Raw genomic sequence first — 15210 nt, 5'->3', positions numbered from 1 at the left:
AATAATTTTTTGTTGTTTTGATTTATTTTATAATTTTTTTTTTGTTTTCACAAATGTATTTTTAAAAATAGCAAAAAGAACGTGTTTTCATTATTCTAGAAAATAAAAACTAAAAATAACTTAAAAACAGTAAAGAGAACACAACCTAATTGTCTCGAAATTATATAGTTTAGAAATGTAATTAAATTAAGTTCGTATGTCTAAATAAAAAATATATATATAAATACATAGGTTAAAAGGTCCAAGCATAGAGACTAAAATATGTATTTTTTATTTTATATTTATGTTTAATTTAATAATTATTTTATAATTATTTATATTAAAAATTATATTTAAAAAAAAAGTTCTATATATACATTTTTTATTCAAGTGTTTCCATTGCGTTTTGTTTCTTATGTTTTTTAAAAATGTCAATTATATTTACAACCTTTACCACATATATACAAATAAGGCATCTTTTTATGAGTTTTTGACAATTAAAAAAAAAAATCCTCCTTTAATTAAATGACGTCATCATACTTTAATCATTAATCATTGACTTTATAGCTTGTCTGTTTCTCATGGTATCAACTATCAAGCCCTTTGGTTTCAGGCTTCGGATTCCTTAATAAAAAACACAAGGTTACTAAAATATAATATTTATATAATAATAATTTTTTTATTTAAAAAATGGACACATAATTTTTGTCAGGCCACGTGTCTCTTGACAAATGGCCATGACGTGGAGAAGTAAGTCATACATTAATCTAAAGGATTATTCTACATTGTCCGACGCCCTCACATACGGGTTTATCAAATAGAATCAAAAAGACCCAAATGCCATCGCCTAGCCCTTGCTTCCCTCATATCTCCCTGCATAACTGCTGATCGTTGCTGCATCCAACGATGAGGCAAGGCGCTACGATTGGCGGTTGCGCAACCATATGGGAAAGAAGGGAGGTGAGAGCTAGGCTGTACAGTGGCATTCCTTGTAAATTTGTATTTTGGGCAAGGGTATTTTAGTTTTTTTGACCCTATTCTATAAGCCTCTCGATGAGGCTTTCTAACCCTGTAGTAGAACTCTAATCTAAATATTTTTATCACAAATGAGGGGTCCTAAGAGAAAAGATTAAAAAAATATTATGCATAATAAAATTAGCATAATATTTAATAAAAATAAAATGTTTAATATGTGAGATGAAATTTATAATCGGTCTGGATTCCTGGTTCGAATCCACTCTTTGTGCATTTATTGAAGACTAAACTCAGATTTATCTCTCTTATAAAAAATTATGGAATCGAGTGGCAAGGTGCTGTAAAGGAGGGCATTCGAAGAAATTTATAATAAAAAAATAGAGAAGTATAATAAAAAAATTAAAAGTATGCGATTATTTTAGATCAAATTAAATTAGATCAAAAGTTTTTAATTTTAAGACCGAAGATTAGATCCAATTGAGGGAAATTTGCAAAAATAGGACTCCCGATAGGAAACTTTGCAAAAATAAGACACTTTAAAAATCTTTGTAAAAATAGGATTTTTGATTGTATATTGGACAAAAATACCATCACTTTTAAGTTAAACTCTTTCTATGTTTTTTCTTCTTCTTTTTCAATAGATCTTTCCTTCTCTCTCTATTACTCTCTATATATAAGGTACATATATATATATATATCCATCTATCATTTTATTTTTCTTTTACCACTCTCTGTAATCTAAATATATGTGTATATATTGTTCATGTTCAACGATTGTATTCAAGAGATGTGGGTCTCTCTCATTCTCTCTCCATTGTGTATACACGTATTATACATGTATTGTGTGTATTTGCATTGATGGGAGAGGATAAGAGACAAATGGCGGCCATGTATAGGAAAATGAGAAAAATGATCGCAGCACGGCCATGGCATCACTGATTGCTGTCGTGATTGATATTTTACTGCAACCGTTTTAGTTTCTTGTCGTGGTCATGACGGATATTTTTAACAGATAACTGTAACAGATATTTGTTAAGGATATCCGTAACAGATATTTGTTAAAGATATCGGTTATTGATAAATGTCGGTTCAACAATATCGATTATTGATAGATATCGGTTATTGATAGATATCGGTTCAACAATATCGGTTATTGATAGATATCAGTTCAACAATATTAGTTATTGATAGATATCAGTTTAACGATATCAGTTCAACAATATCAGTTATTGATAGATATTCTACAACTTGTTCTTCACTTTTATGGGACACTCAAACTTTATAATAGAAACTATTTCATGTGTTATGTGCAATTTTTGTTATTATTGATATATATTTAATCAACTGATATCTACTACAATCGATATATATAACAAATATTTATAACCAATATATTTGGACAATTGTATTCTACGACAAAATTTATATAAGATATTGTTAAACCGATATCAATCAATAATCGATATCTAAAATTGATATATTTGGACAATAACTGTAAATGAGAATCGAAGAAACAATAAAGGTTATTAAGGCTTTCTTTTGTAAATGAAAATCAAAGAAACAATAACTGTAAATGGAGTGATTATTAAGGCACCATTTACTTAGAATAACCTTAGTTAATTACGTTCAATTCAATTATTTTGATAATAAATAAGACAATACAAAGGGTTTATATATAAGATATTTTGATAATTTTTTTATATTTTAACAGATATCTACCATGGCCACGGCAAAAAACTGAAATGATCACAGTGAAATATCGGTCACGACCGCAATCAATGATGCCATGGCCCCACTGCAGTCGCTTTTCTCATTTTCTTGTACATGGCTGCTATCTATCTCTTCTCTTCTCCATTAACGTAAATATTATACACATAGTATATGTATAATACATATATGCACAATGGAGAGAGACCCACATCTTTGAAATCTAATCGTTGAATATGAACAATACATACACATATATTTAGGTTACAGAAAGTGGTAAAAGAAAAAAAATTAATAGATAAATATATATATGTACCTTATATATATAGAGTAATAGAGAGAGAATGAAAGATCTATTGAAAAAAAAAAAAAAAAAAACATAAAAAGAGTTAACTGAAAAGTAAGGATATTTTTGTCCAATACACGTTTAAAAGTCCTACTTTTACAAAGATTTTTAAAATATCATATTTTTGCAAAGTTTCCTAAAGAGAGTCCTATTTTTGCAAATTTCCCTCAAATGGATGTATCTGAAGTTCTTTCTTTGCTCCAAAACCCTCCCCTTTATTTGCCGCTCATCATTGCTGCATCCCAGCAGCTTCCCCTCTCTCTCTCTCTCTCTCTCGCGCGCGCGCGCTGTGTGGAAGTCATGGATCAGTTTTTCAAGTACCTTTGCCTCTTTTTAATTCCAGTCCTCCTCCTCCTAAAACTAATCAGAAGAAGATCGTCGCAGAAGCTGCCGCCGGGATCTCTCGGACTACCACTCATAGGCCAAAGCTTCGGCCTTCTCGGGGCGATGAGATCCAACGCGGCCGAGAAATGGCTGGAAGAGAGGGTGCGAAAGTACGGGCCGATCTCGAAGCTGAGCCTGTTCGGGAAGCCGACGGTGTTCATCCACGGACCGGCGGCGAACAAGTTCGTCTTCAACAGCGACGGCGACAGCATCGGCAACCAGCAAGTGACGTCGATCAGAAAGATCCTCGGAGAGAGGAACATTCTGGAACTCAGCGGCGAAGATCACAAGAGAGTGAGAGGCGCTCTCGTTTCCTTCTTGAAGCCGGAATCGCTGAAGGAGTACGTCGGCAAGATGGAGGCCGAGGTCCGGCGCCACCTTCGGCTGCACTGGGAAGGCCGCCAAACGGTTACGGTACGTTCTCTAATCATTCCGTTAGTTTACTTCAATTTTTATTACTATATAATCATTAAATTTTAATTTTTATTAAAACTTATTTTTTATTTTTAATGCAAAATATATTAATATAAACTCTGAGATAGATTTAAATTAAATAAATAATTTTAGAGTTTATATTAATATATAAGGCACTAGTTTTTTGTTAATAAAATTTAATAAAAAATAAAAAATTTGAATTTTAACCAAAAATAATATCTTCTTGCCTATTTTGCCCAAATAAAAGTTTTGAATTCAACCCATTAATTTTAATTAATTTGGATTTTGGTATATAAAAGAATTTGTTTTTAATTTTCAATTTTATTTAGCATTAATTACTATAGTGATCACAAAATAAATTAATCAGCATTAAATACTCATTTATTTTCAACCCAATGTTGTAACCTTTTAATCACAAACATAATAACTTAATTATACTATTGTTTCTATAACTTGAAAAAATGTTATTGGTACATCTTTGTATACACTTTGGATTACATAAAGGTGTACCAATGACAAAAAGATCCTCCATGAAGCACATAAAGGCGCATGTGATGCGCAGGGTATTTTAATCATAATACCCTCTTATATAGCTTAAGATGTATAAAATGATTGTACATTTAGCATGATTCCTATAACTTTACCTTACAACTCAATACTCAAATTTAATCAACTTATTTTGTTATCAAATCACGCAATAATCAACTAAAATAATTAAATACTCATTTTTATTCTCAATCACATCTTGTAACCTTTTAGTCATGAGCACGAGAAACTAATTATACCGTTGCTACTCAGTGCCGGTCCTGAATTGTTTAGGGCCCAGGGCAAAAACAAAATTTAGGCCCCATATATATTTAAATTTAGTGATGAATTCACTCTTATCTTTTAATCAAGATTTAAATTGTCCAAATTAACTAAAAATTTAACTTTCAAGCTAAATAAATTGTCTAGATTCAAACTTCAATATATTAAAATTTAGAAATGCTTTGGCCTTCAATAAACTTAAATTTCAATATATTAAACTTTAATATATTATTCAGGAGCCTAAAACACTAAGGAAACTTCAAATTCGCTGGCCTTCAGCGGACTTGAGTGCTGAGCAGATTTTGAAGTCCGCCTTCAAGTCCGCTTAGTGTTGGCACTAAGCGAATTTCATGTCCGCTAGCTTTTAGCGGACTTAAAGTTCGCACTGTATTACTGAGCATTCAAGGTATTTTTTTTTAAAAAAATTAAATTAATTAATAATTATAATAATATAATATCATATTTATTAAAATTATTTTGGACCCTCCCTGAATAATGGGCCCAGGGCGGTCGCACTGACCGCCCTAGCTCAAGGCCGGGCCTGTTGCTACTAAATCTCATAGCTCGCCTCGATTATAAATAATTTACTTTTACAACTCAAACTCAAAACATTTTAGTTACGAGCACAAGGAACTAATTACACCGTTGCTAATAAATCTCATAGCTCATTCCTTATATAAGGAATCTATTTTCACAACTCAAACTCATAACCTTTTAGTCACGAGCACAAAAAATTAATTATACCATTATCGCTAAATCTCATAACCCATCCTTAATTATAAAAAAATTCTTTTTACGACTCAAGCTCATAACCTTTTAGTTATGAATACCAGGTATTAATTATACCGTTGCTACTAAATCTCATAGCTCGTCGCATCTATTTTAAAAATTCAAGCTAGTAACCTTTTAGTCGCAAACACGACTAATCATACCGTTGCTACTAAAGCTCACCCTCGGCTCCCCTAGGGCAAGAAAGGCTACATGTTGTTTTGACAAAGTTGATGGAAACAGGTGTTGCCCTTGGCAAAGACACTCACATTCAACATCATATGCTCCCTTCTATTCGGTGTGGAATTTGGAAGCCGAAGGGATGAACTCGTGGACTGCTTCCAACAGATGATGGAAGGAATGTGGTCCGTCCCCCTCAACCTCCCCTTCTCTCGCTTCAGCCGCAGCCTGCGCGCCAGCGCTCGGGCCCGAGCCATCGCCAAAGACCTCATCAGGGAGAAGAGGCTCCAGCTTGAGCAGCAGACCGCTTCTCCCCGTCAAGACCTCATCACATGCCTGCTCAGCATCCGCGACGATGACAACCGCCAAGTTGTCTCTGACGACGAGATTGTTGACAACATCCTGCTAGTCATGGTCGCCGGCCACGACACTTCCTCCATCCTCATAACCTTCATGCTTCGTCTCTTCTGCATCAACCCGGCGATTCATGCAGCTGTTGTTCAAGGTATCGAAATGTGCTCTGATCATCTTTAGGGCTATATGGATCGTGCTGGCCTAGCAATAGATCCTAATCTAGTCGGAACTGATCCGAGTTATTGGATATATATTTAGTACCAGACCCTGATATATAAATGACAAAACTAGGACAGTTCCAGGTCCAGACCCAACCCATTAACAGGCCTAAATCATACATGAAATCAAGGACCCAATAGTACTTTGTTGTTGTTCTGGTTTGCAGAGCAAGAGGATATTGTGAAAAGCAAGAAGTCTTCAGGAGAGTCAGTACTTAGATGGGAAGACCTTGCCAAGATGAAGTACACATGGAAGGTGGCATTGGAGACCCTGAGGATGTTTCCTCCCATATTTGGAGGGTTCAGGAACACTCTGAAAGATATCGAGTTTGGCGGCTACCTCATTCCTAAAGGATGGCAAGTAAGTAGAACATATACCTGCAGCTTTTGACAAGGAAAACACGAAATCTGACGAGTATTTTTTCTGTGATAACCACTAGATATTCTGGGCTTCAAGCATGACTCACATGGATGCCAACATATTCAAAGAACCATCTAAGTTTGATCCAACAAGGTTTGAAAACCAATCGAGTATTCCACCTTACTGTTTTGTTGCGTTTGGAGGAGGGCCTCGGATTTGCCCAGGATACGAGTTTGCGAGGCTCGAAACCTTGGTCGCGATCCATCACATTGTCACCCGATTCACGTGGAAGTTATGCTGCAGCGACGACAGTTTCATTAGGGATCCATTGCCAGTACCTGCTCAAGGGCTTCCCATCCAGATCCTGCCAAAGACATTGCCCTAACAGGCTAACATTATTCAGCAACAAATTATGCAAAAGCCAATAAGATATACTCAAACCAGTTAAAAGTAGAAGATACTGACCACTGTGTTCCATGTTGTGTTATGAGATGAAATGTCATCCTTTGGCGTGAACTAGTAATGCCACAAAACTCATCAGAGGCTAATCTTTTTCATAAAACAGGCAATTAAAATGAATCAGGATTCAAAACTTAAGAAACCTGTTCAAACTCAAACTCATCGTTCTTGAACAGAAATTAACAATTGCATTCATGCTTGTTATCAGCGACTCTTGCAGGATTGAACATCATGTTACAGCAACCATGTACACAACAATGTAGTTAAGAGCTTTGCATATTGAACCACTGGGAACTAATTACATGATAAATCAAGCAAAAATATAGTTATAATCAGTGTGATACCAATAAATAGAAGTCCTGAAAGTAACCAGGAGAAGTGAATGGCTATAAAGTTTACCAAAAGAAACAGACAAGGAATTACCAGTATTAATGATCTAGCAGGAAAAAAATAAAAATAAAAATAGCAACCTGAATAAGAGTCAGTGTAGAGATGAGACAATTCCAACCCCGGTTCAAATATTAACATAAAAAAAATCCTAAATACAACATGGTAGCAGCCTACGAACGAGGACAAGAGTAATGTTCTCCAACCATGATGCTATTTACAACAGTGAAATTGGCATGGTTCTCCACGTGCCGTGCAATAGCCAAATGTACAAACAGCATCATGCTGTCTTTGATTAATCTTTCCTGGCAAGTTCATGCTTTTGCATTGGACAAGATGGCATGACATCAAGTTCTGGAAGAACTCCCCAACTGGATAGACAAATCAGAAGGGCATCAACAACCCTTAGGCCTGTAGTATTCTGGGGGCAGAGATGGACACCTTTCATTCATGTGGGGGTACAGGTCCAAGGTATTGTAACCGGGTAGTTCCATCCGATACTTCCCTTTAATTTGGCAGAATGGGAGAGTCACGGCATCCCCATCATTGCACCACTTTGGCAGGCGGCTTGAATTGTTCTCAAAGAATTTGAGAGAGTAGGCATCTTTTATCTGCAGTCCAGACCAAAATAATGGACGATATGCAAAGTTAACCTCCAGACTTAGCTATAAAAGCAATTTATTTTCCCAATAGTATAACAAACATAAATTCTTTTTTTATGGATGTAAATGAGTCCACCAATAGTATAACAAACATAAATTCTTTAATTTTATGGATGTAAATGAGTCCAAAACAACACCCTTACTGATAATAATGGTTTCTTTGATGAAATCATCATTACTCAATTGCAATCAAGAAGTGTGAAGACACATGCAGACATTACCTTGGAATATCCATTTGTGCAAATATTATACAATAGTTTTAACCAGTTCAAAATGGATTCAGCTGTAGACCCATTCTTAAAAAAAAATAAAATTTTCCGTTTCCACGCAAAATTAATTGCACAACACAAAATTAACACACCTGTTTAGCTAATATATTTGAATAAAACAAAAAACTCACCGTGAACTCTGTCACTTGGATGGAGCTTGCAAGTTCACCAAACAATCCTGCTTCCTTATACATTTCAAGAATGAAAGCAACACATGATGTTGATTTCCCATCACTATATATCCAATCATCTTTCTCAGGAATTGCCAACAATTCATCAAAAGATGACCCACGCCTTTCAACTTCTACAAGAATTTCAGGAAGAGCAAGGCCCTGCAAAGACCACAAAAAGTCAACACAAATATTTAAAATTACACAAAAATAAGAAGATTTTTATATTTTTTTAAATAGTGTTTATAGTTGAAGCCACCAGGAGTAATGCAACTAACAAAACCAAAATTGGAATTCAGTGTAATTTCCAAAGTCATTTACAGTGCTTGAGGAGTGATGGCTCAAAATGCACACAAAGAGGCAGGCTCCAAGGAGTTTATTCTACCTCCCTAGGTACCAAGGTGCTGGTGCTAAGTGAGTTTCCAAAGGAAGGTAATGATTTAGGGCCCATTTATAGCTTACCACAAGGATGAGATAGTCCCAGTGTCCTGGTGTGCATCCATGACAACCATAGTGCATGGGTTGTGTGCATCCATTCCTGTTGTCAACAAACTATGCAATGTAGATGTTTAATGATGTCGGTGGACCACACTAGTAGTTCAAGGGTTGTCAAGTTATCTACATGTGTCAGGGTCAGTATCGTGCTTAGTTTAGTACGGTGGATGATCTGTACATTGTAGTATCATAGCATCTCCAGATTCTCCCAGGATGGAGAATGATTATACATTGTACATTGTAGTGTCAGGGTCAGGAGACATTTCATGTTACATGGAGGTGTACTTGAGACTCGGCAGGGGTTGTTGCTTGGGGGGGGGGGCACAGCACTGGTTGAAGGAGGTCAATGAAGCTTGACAAAATCTCAGAAGGTACCTGATGAACTCTGCCAACCTTGGAGCTATAAACTGTTGCTTGCATGAAGCAACTATGCTGAGATGAAATAATTTATACATTAGCTAAATTTAGAACAATTGTCTAAGCATCCTTGGAGTAGAGCAAATCTAGTTATGTAGTTGGGTTGAAGACTTGAGTTTGCCAGCCATCAAGACATCTCCATCCATGAAGAGATAGCTTGCTATGAGAGAGAGGGCACCTGCATGGCCGCAGTACCATCCATGTTGGGCAGTTTATCAAGAAGACATTGATACTTGAAGTGGATGAGAATGCCACAGTTGACATCCGCGGTAAGCTACATGGGAGTGGTAGAGGTAAAATTCTGCATTACTTGTGTGCATGGCAGCAGTTGTATGCTGGAGGCATGTTTCAGCAGGTCACTTGCAAATTGTTATGGCTTGATATGCCTGATGTATTTCCCAAACTCTCAACCTTGGAGGGGTCAGGCATTTTTCAGAAATTAGATAGATAGATTAAAGCCATAAATAGGTCAATGCAACTAACAGTATCAGCATCAAAGTTCAGCGCATTCTTTTGAGGCCAATATGACTCATCAGGTAGGAGTAGTGTTTCCTCCTCTGAGATAAGGTATGACAAAATACATATATAAAGGAATACTAGGTATTGGCTCTCTCCCTGCTAGTACCAAGCAAGATGCTAGTAACAAGTTGGAATATGACACTAGGGGCCAATTACAGTTTACCATGAGAGTGCTATCGTCCCTATGTAGGCATGATGGCTAACAAGTAATGTCATGGATGGCAAGGAAGGCCAGCCTGGGATATTGCCTTACAGGTAGAGGTTGGATATTGCAAAGATCCTGATACCTATTTGGAGGACTTGTCAAGGCAAAAGATTCATTACGACTACCCTGAGTTGTTAGCCCATGACACACAGTCTTCTAAAGGTTATTAGCATTTTTACAAGACCCTTATCTCTAACCTCCAACCCCCAAGTCCCTAGGATACTCCAGAGAGAGATGCTTAAACTCTGAATCAAACAAACAAGGATGTTGAAATCATCACATGGCTGGATATGAAAATACTTTGCGAGCTCGCCTGTATGGATTCTCATGACAAAGGGGAAGAGTTGGAGAGGCTGCATGGAAAGTGCCTCCATCACCAGCAACCGTTGTTACAAGCAGCCTTCAAGGCAAGCAGAGTGCTTGAGCAAAGAGTTCCATTTATTGAGTTGAGAATGCATCTAAAATGAGCTGCAAGTGTTTGAAAGAGAGCTTGGGCAAAGAGTTGTATCAGCTACGCCAAGGAGGTGCCATAAGCATCCACAATATGTGTCATGTTGCTCAACTGAGGCTCAACCCTTTGAAGGAGAGATGGCAATATGGAGAAGCCTTCGCACAAGTGAGGCAGCAGAAGGTGTACCACTTGAGAAGAGGCTACTTCTGTTACGGGACAGCAAGGAAAAGTTGCAGAAAGTAGGGAAGAAGAAGAAGAAGAAGTTCGAGAAGAATTAAATCCAAGAGAGAAGAAGGGACGAAAAAGAACAGCCAAGAGAGGAAATCAATGCCAATGTATTCAATAATCAAAGGCTGAATAAAAAGTTACAATGTGAGCCTTATTTATAGGCCAAAAAAAATCAAAATGGAAACAAATCATATAATCAAATATGATTCCGATCCAAATCTTAAATCCTATAATATTTATAATCATCTAATAAAAAGGGAAACAGATCAAAATAACAAAATAAATCCTAATCTATATAAAATCTTTAAATCAGAATAGGAAACAATATTAAGATACTTCTATCCTTATCCCTATCAACTTCCCCACTCACACATATCAGAAGTGTATAAGAAAGAGCAGTGCTTGATGAGGATCCCATCCATCTAGACTTTTAACATGCAAACATTGATCATAATGATGATACCTGAGTTCCAAGCCGCTTGTTCAAAGCCTCATTCCACATATTAGCAGCATAATCAGGTTGTACGTGGTTCCAAACAGTCATAACAGAAGCAACCTGTACCATACCAAATTTGACAAGCTCAGATACAATCTCTGTTTTTTTCATTTTTAATTGTTTCAGTTTTTTGGTTGGGGGGGGGGGGGGAGTAGAAAAGGAGCAGTGGGAATGAATGGGGCAGCTAATGTTTTTTTCTTTCAACAAGCAAATGAATTGTGGTATTTTCATTCTTTCTTTGTATATCATAAAATTGAATCATCTTTCAAAAATAATAACAATAATAATAACAAAAGCCTTGACATTGCACACTAATTGTAAGGCTCCCGAACACAGAAAAGTGTTAGCTCCAGTGCAAACTTAGTGGATTCTGAAGATCACCATATTTGTATTAACTTGTTTCAGCATTGACACTGGGAAGGACATAACAAAATCAATCTGCCAAGTTAACTTGGAAGATTTACAGATTCTATTGAGATCTTGCTAATGACGCATTACAAGAACAATATGTTTTCTCTTTTAGAAAAGAAAGGAGTTCGAATTGCTTATATTCAAGTTACTAAGGCCATGTGAAGAACATGTCAAAACACATGAAGAACATAATAAGGCTTTTTTAACTATAATTAGATTACATCAATGATCTTTATCAAGCACTTCTATTTGCCCTAGTAATGGATGAACGCACTAAATATATCTAGACAAAAGTGCTATAGTGTATGCCATTTACAGATGAGACAAAATAGGGCATCAATACTTTAGAATATGAAGGAACACTTTAGAATCTGTAGGTTTTAAGTTTTAACATATTGAAAACCAACTATATGGAATGTAAGTTTAGTAGAAGTGAAAGTGTGGACAATGTTATGGTGAAATATGAGAGATCTCGTCATCCTAAGAAAATATTAGTTTAAATACTTTGGATCAATCATTCAAAAAGATAAGGAGGTTAATGGATGTTACACATAGAATTAAGGCATGATGGTTAAAATAAAAAGGTGCATCCAGCATTTTATGTAATAATAGGATTCCATTAAAGCTAAAAGAGAATTTTATTAGACGATTATAAAACCAGCTTTATTGCATAACACATAATGTTGGGGAAAAAAGCACCAATATATATGCAAAATATGAGCATAAAGAAGATGAGGATGTTATGATGGATGTGTGCCATATAAGAAAACATAAAATTAGAAATGAGATCAATGGACTGGAACAAGTTTTTAACAGAAGAGGTGGAAGGGGACTAAAAAAACTTGGTGAGAGACACTTAGCTATAATATGAATTACAAGTCTTTATAAAAGAAAAGGTCATAGATATAAATGGTAGTGATTTAGTTCATCTAGCCAACCCTGGATATTGGGATTAAAGCTGAATAGGTTGTTGTTTTGTTGTAATGTAACCTCCAACGGTTTCTGTTTAGCAACTTCTTGGATGTATTCAATGTGCTTCTTCTGCCAACAAATTAGAATTACATGTTGAAGCGAATTTTTGTCAAATCCATTTCAATTTATTAAACATTTAGTGACTTGAGTCAAGTTACTCATAAGGCCAAAACTAACTGAGGATAACAATTACTATTTTTTTTCCTTTTTTTTTTTTTCAAATTAGCTTAGAATTCGAATGGGCTAGCTCCTTTTGGGCCAGTTTCAACTTGGGACTCATGTGCAGTCCTGACTATCTGGTCTACCCCTTTTCAGTGTTATTTAAATAGTTTTTGATCCTCAAGCAACATTTTCTGTTCATAAAATAGCAAAAACATTGTTCATAAATCATGATACATATCATAGGACACAGTAATAAATTCCAGACAAATCTAAAACTCCAGTGGTTGGAAGCTAATTCCTTGAGACTTCAAATTAAATCAATCTATACAACAGAATCTAGCATCCACTGACTTAGCAAACTCATACAAATAAAATATGAAAGGAAGTATAGATACATTACCACATGGGCATCCAAAGGTGGCGGATAGTTCCCACTAACTGTGTCTATCCAGCTAAATATCAGGTTATGATATCCATAAGGCTTGCCTGTCATGCTTAGTGCATACTCCCAGGCTGCACTTTCATTAAACTTGGCACGGACATCAGGATGCAGAGGAAGCACAGCAATATGAGGGTTGGCATCATCTTTTGCGAGCTCAAAGTCCCACCACTCATCCCACGGCAAAACAGCAATGATATCTTCACCCTAAAGCATGAAATATATAATACACATTTCTATTAGCTCCGGGTCATAGGTGCTTCAAAATGGCACCAATTTGGGGCTAGTTTCTATTTTGTTTAAAGAAAGAATAATGTAAAAATGAAATTTAATACAACTTTAAAATAAACTACTGCACTCATCTAAAGAAATAGCATTCCATAAGTTAAGAAACAGGTACCTAAATTTTTATTTGAAAATCTGGGTGTGAGTTATTCATCAAAATTTTACCAATTGCTCAAGGAAGACACCATCCATACATATAAAATAGCCACTAAAACCATGTCACGGCCAAGTGCATTGTACATGGGACAGTATGCAAGAACATCACTAAATGACTGCACGAGCAGGCCAGCTCATTCCAGAAAATCACATATGTGAGAAGAAATGTTTCTAAAAAAGAAAAAAGGAAAAAATAAAAAGAAAGCAAACTGTGTTTCACCTTCTCAAGATAACGGTAATAGAGTATCTTGAACTTAAAAGTTGGATGATACAACTAACCCTCTTGCACTTAAAAAGTAGGAACATGCCACATCAATCTAAAAGAACTCAAAGCCTCATAAGCATGATAAGAATGGAGAAGAAATTGAACATTATACTGCTGTAGAGAAGACTGACATTGCAAGAGGAGAAAAGGAGCAGTGCATTGCAACAACTCCGACATATGCATGTATACAAACCAAAGAACACCAAAGAAAGGCAAATGCTTGAATAACAACTGTAGAAATTACAGGGTTCAAATTTAGGAAGAGCTCAGAAACTTTAGTGCATTGCATGGATAGAGTTGAAACTGCATGCATGCATCTCATAATTACAACTGTAGAAACTACAGTGTTCCAATTTAGTTAGGGCCCACAAACTTTGGTGCATTACACGATAGTTGGCCATCATCCATTTTCTTTTTCATTTTTTATAATTTGAAAAAGTAGGATGACTCAAATTGGAAGTTCCAAAGGCAAGAAAAGAAGGGGTGGTTCATTTGTCCCAATCACTTCAATAAGCAACATCTGGCTGCTACCAATGTGAAAGATGAGATAGTCAATAACTCAGCTTAAAGTGCAATGTCCTGAGTTCAAGTCACTCTGTTTGGGACTAGCAGGGTACTGTAAAGGCCAAATGTCCCCCAAGCATTACCTAGTGCACAAGGCTCTTGCATTTGGGATCAATAGAGAAATATATACATAGCATTACCATGATTTTCAGGCTTGTTTGTTAAAAAAAAAAAAAAAAATCTTATTGGTCAAATATCACGTCATTAAAATTCACAAGCCACTGAGAATTCAATTGAAAGAAAAATTGAAGCTTCAAGCAGCTTAGTGATGTCTTGCAATCTTAGTGATGGACCGCTAACAACCATGAGATGCCTTAAATATTTTTTCTTGTTTGTCTTCTTGCCACCTCATTCATCTCTTCTCATAGTCTTTTACAGTAAGAAGCACCACTTGGTATATGAATAAGTATACAGACACAAATTGCACAAGATGAGGTGATTTAAAAATTAAAAAATAAGGGATCTGGCAAAAAAATAGTGATATTTTTATATCTTGTACTAGTAATATTATGCATATAATAACCAAAAAGCACTAAAAATATTGAAAGCATATTGTCTAAATGACGGAAAATCCAATCACACTTTCATTGAAGGGTTACAAGGAAACATTTATACAACCTAATTCTCCCATAAATAGGCAGTTTCCTAATCTAGATTTGAAATATTTACAATCTAGGATACAAT

At 35.7% G+C, this 15210-nt stretch overlaps 2 protein-coding genes across 2 annotated transcripts; one reads left to right on the top strand and one right to left on the bottom strand.

Annotated features, from left to right (window-relative positions):
* The first annotated feature begins 3214 nt into the window (after positions 1 to 3214).
* On the top strand, positions 3215 to 7130 carry LOC127792115 (cytochrome P450 716B1-like). The gene is made up of 4 exons (XM_052322473.1): positions 3215 to 3805; positions 5645 to 6086; positions 6321 to 6514; positions 6594 to 7130. Exons 1-4 carry the CDS (start codon positions 3308 to 3310, stop codon positions 6897 to 6899), a joined length of 1440 nt encoding a protein of 479 aa, XP_052178433.1. The 5' UTR covers positions 3215 to 3307; the 3' UTR covers positions 6900 to 7130.
* A 336-nt stretch (positions 7131 to 7466) lies between these two features.
* LOC127792116 (uncharacterized) lies at positions 7467 to 13463 on the bottom strand (the record flags this gene model as incomplete). Its single annotated transcript, XM_052322474.1, is given in 4 exon segments — positions 7467 to 7971; positions 8423 to 8623; positions 11240 to 11332; positions 13218 to 13463. Coding segments are annotated over 4 exon segments (756 nt in total), but the record flags the coding sequence as incomplete, so codon positions are not given.
* Positions 13464 to 15210: the final 1747 nt, after the last annotated feature.

This window comes from Diospyros lotus, chromosome 15 (genome assembly GCF_014633365.1).
Source record: "Diospyros lotus cultivar Yz01 chromosome 15, ASM1463336v1, whole genome shotgun sequence".
In the NCBI taxonomy this organism is placed as follows: Eukaryota; Viridiplantae; Streptophyta; class Magnoliopsida; order Ericales; family Ebenaceae; genus Diospyros; species Diospyros lotus.
This window is presented reverse-complemented; position numbering and strand designations above follow the sequence as displayed.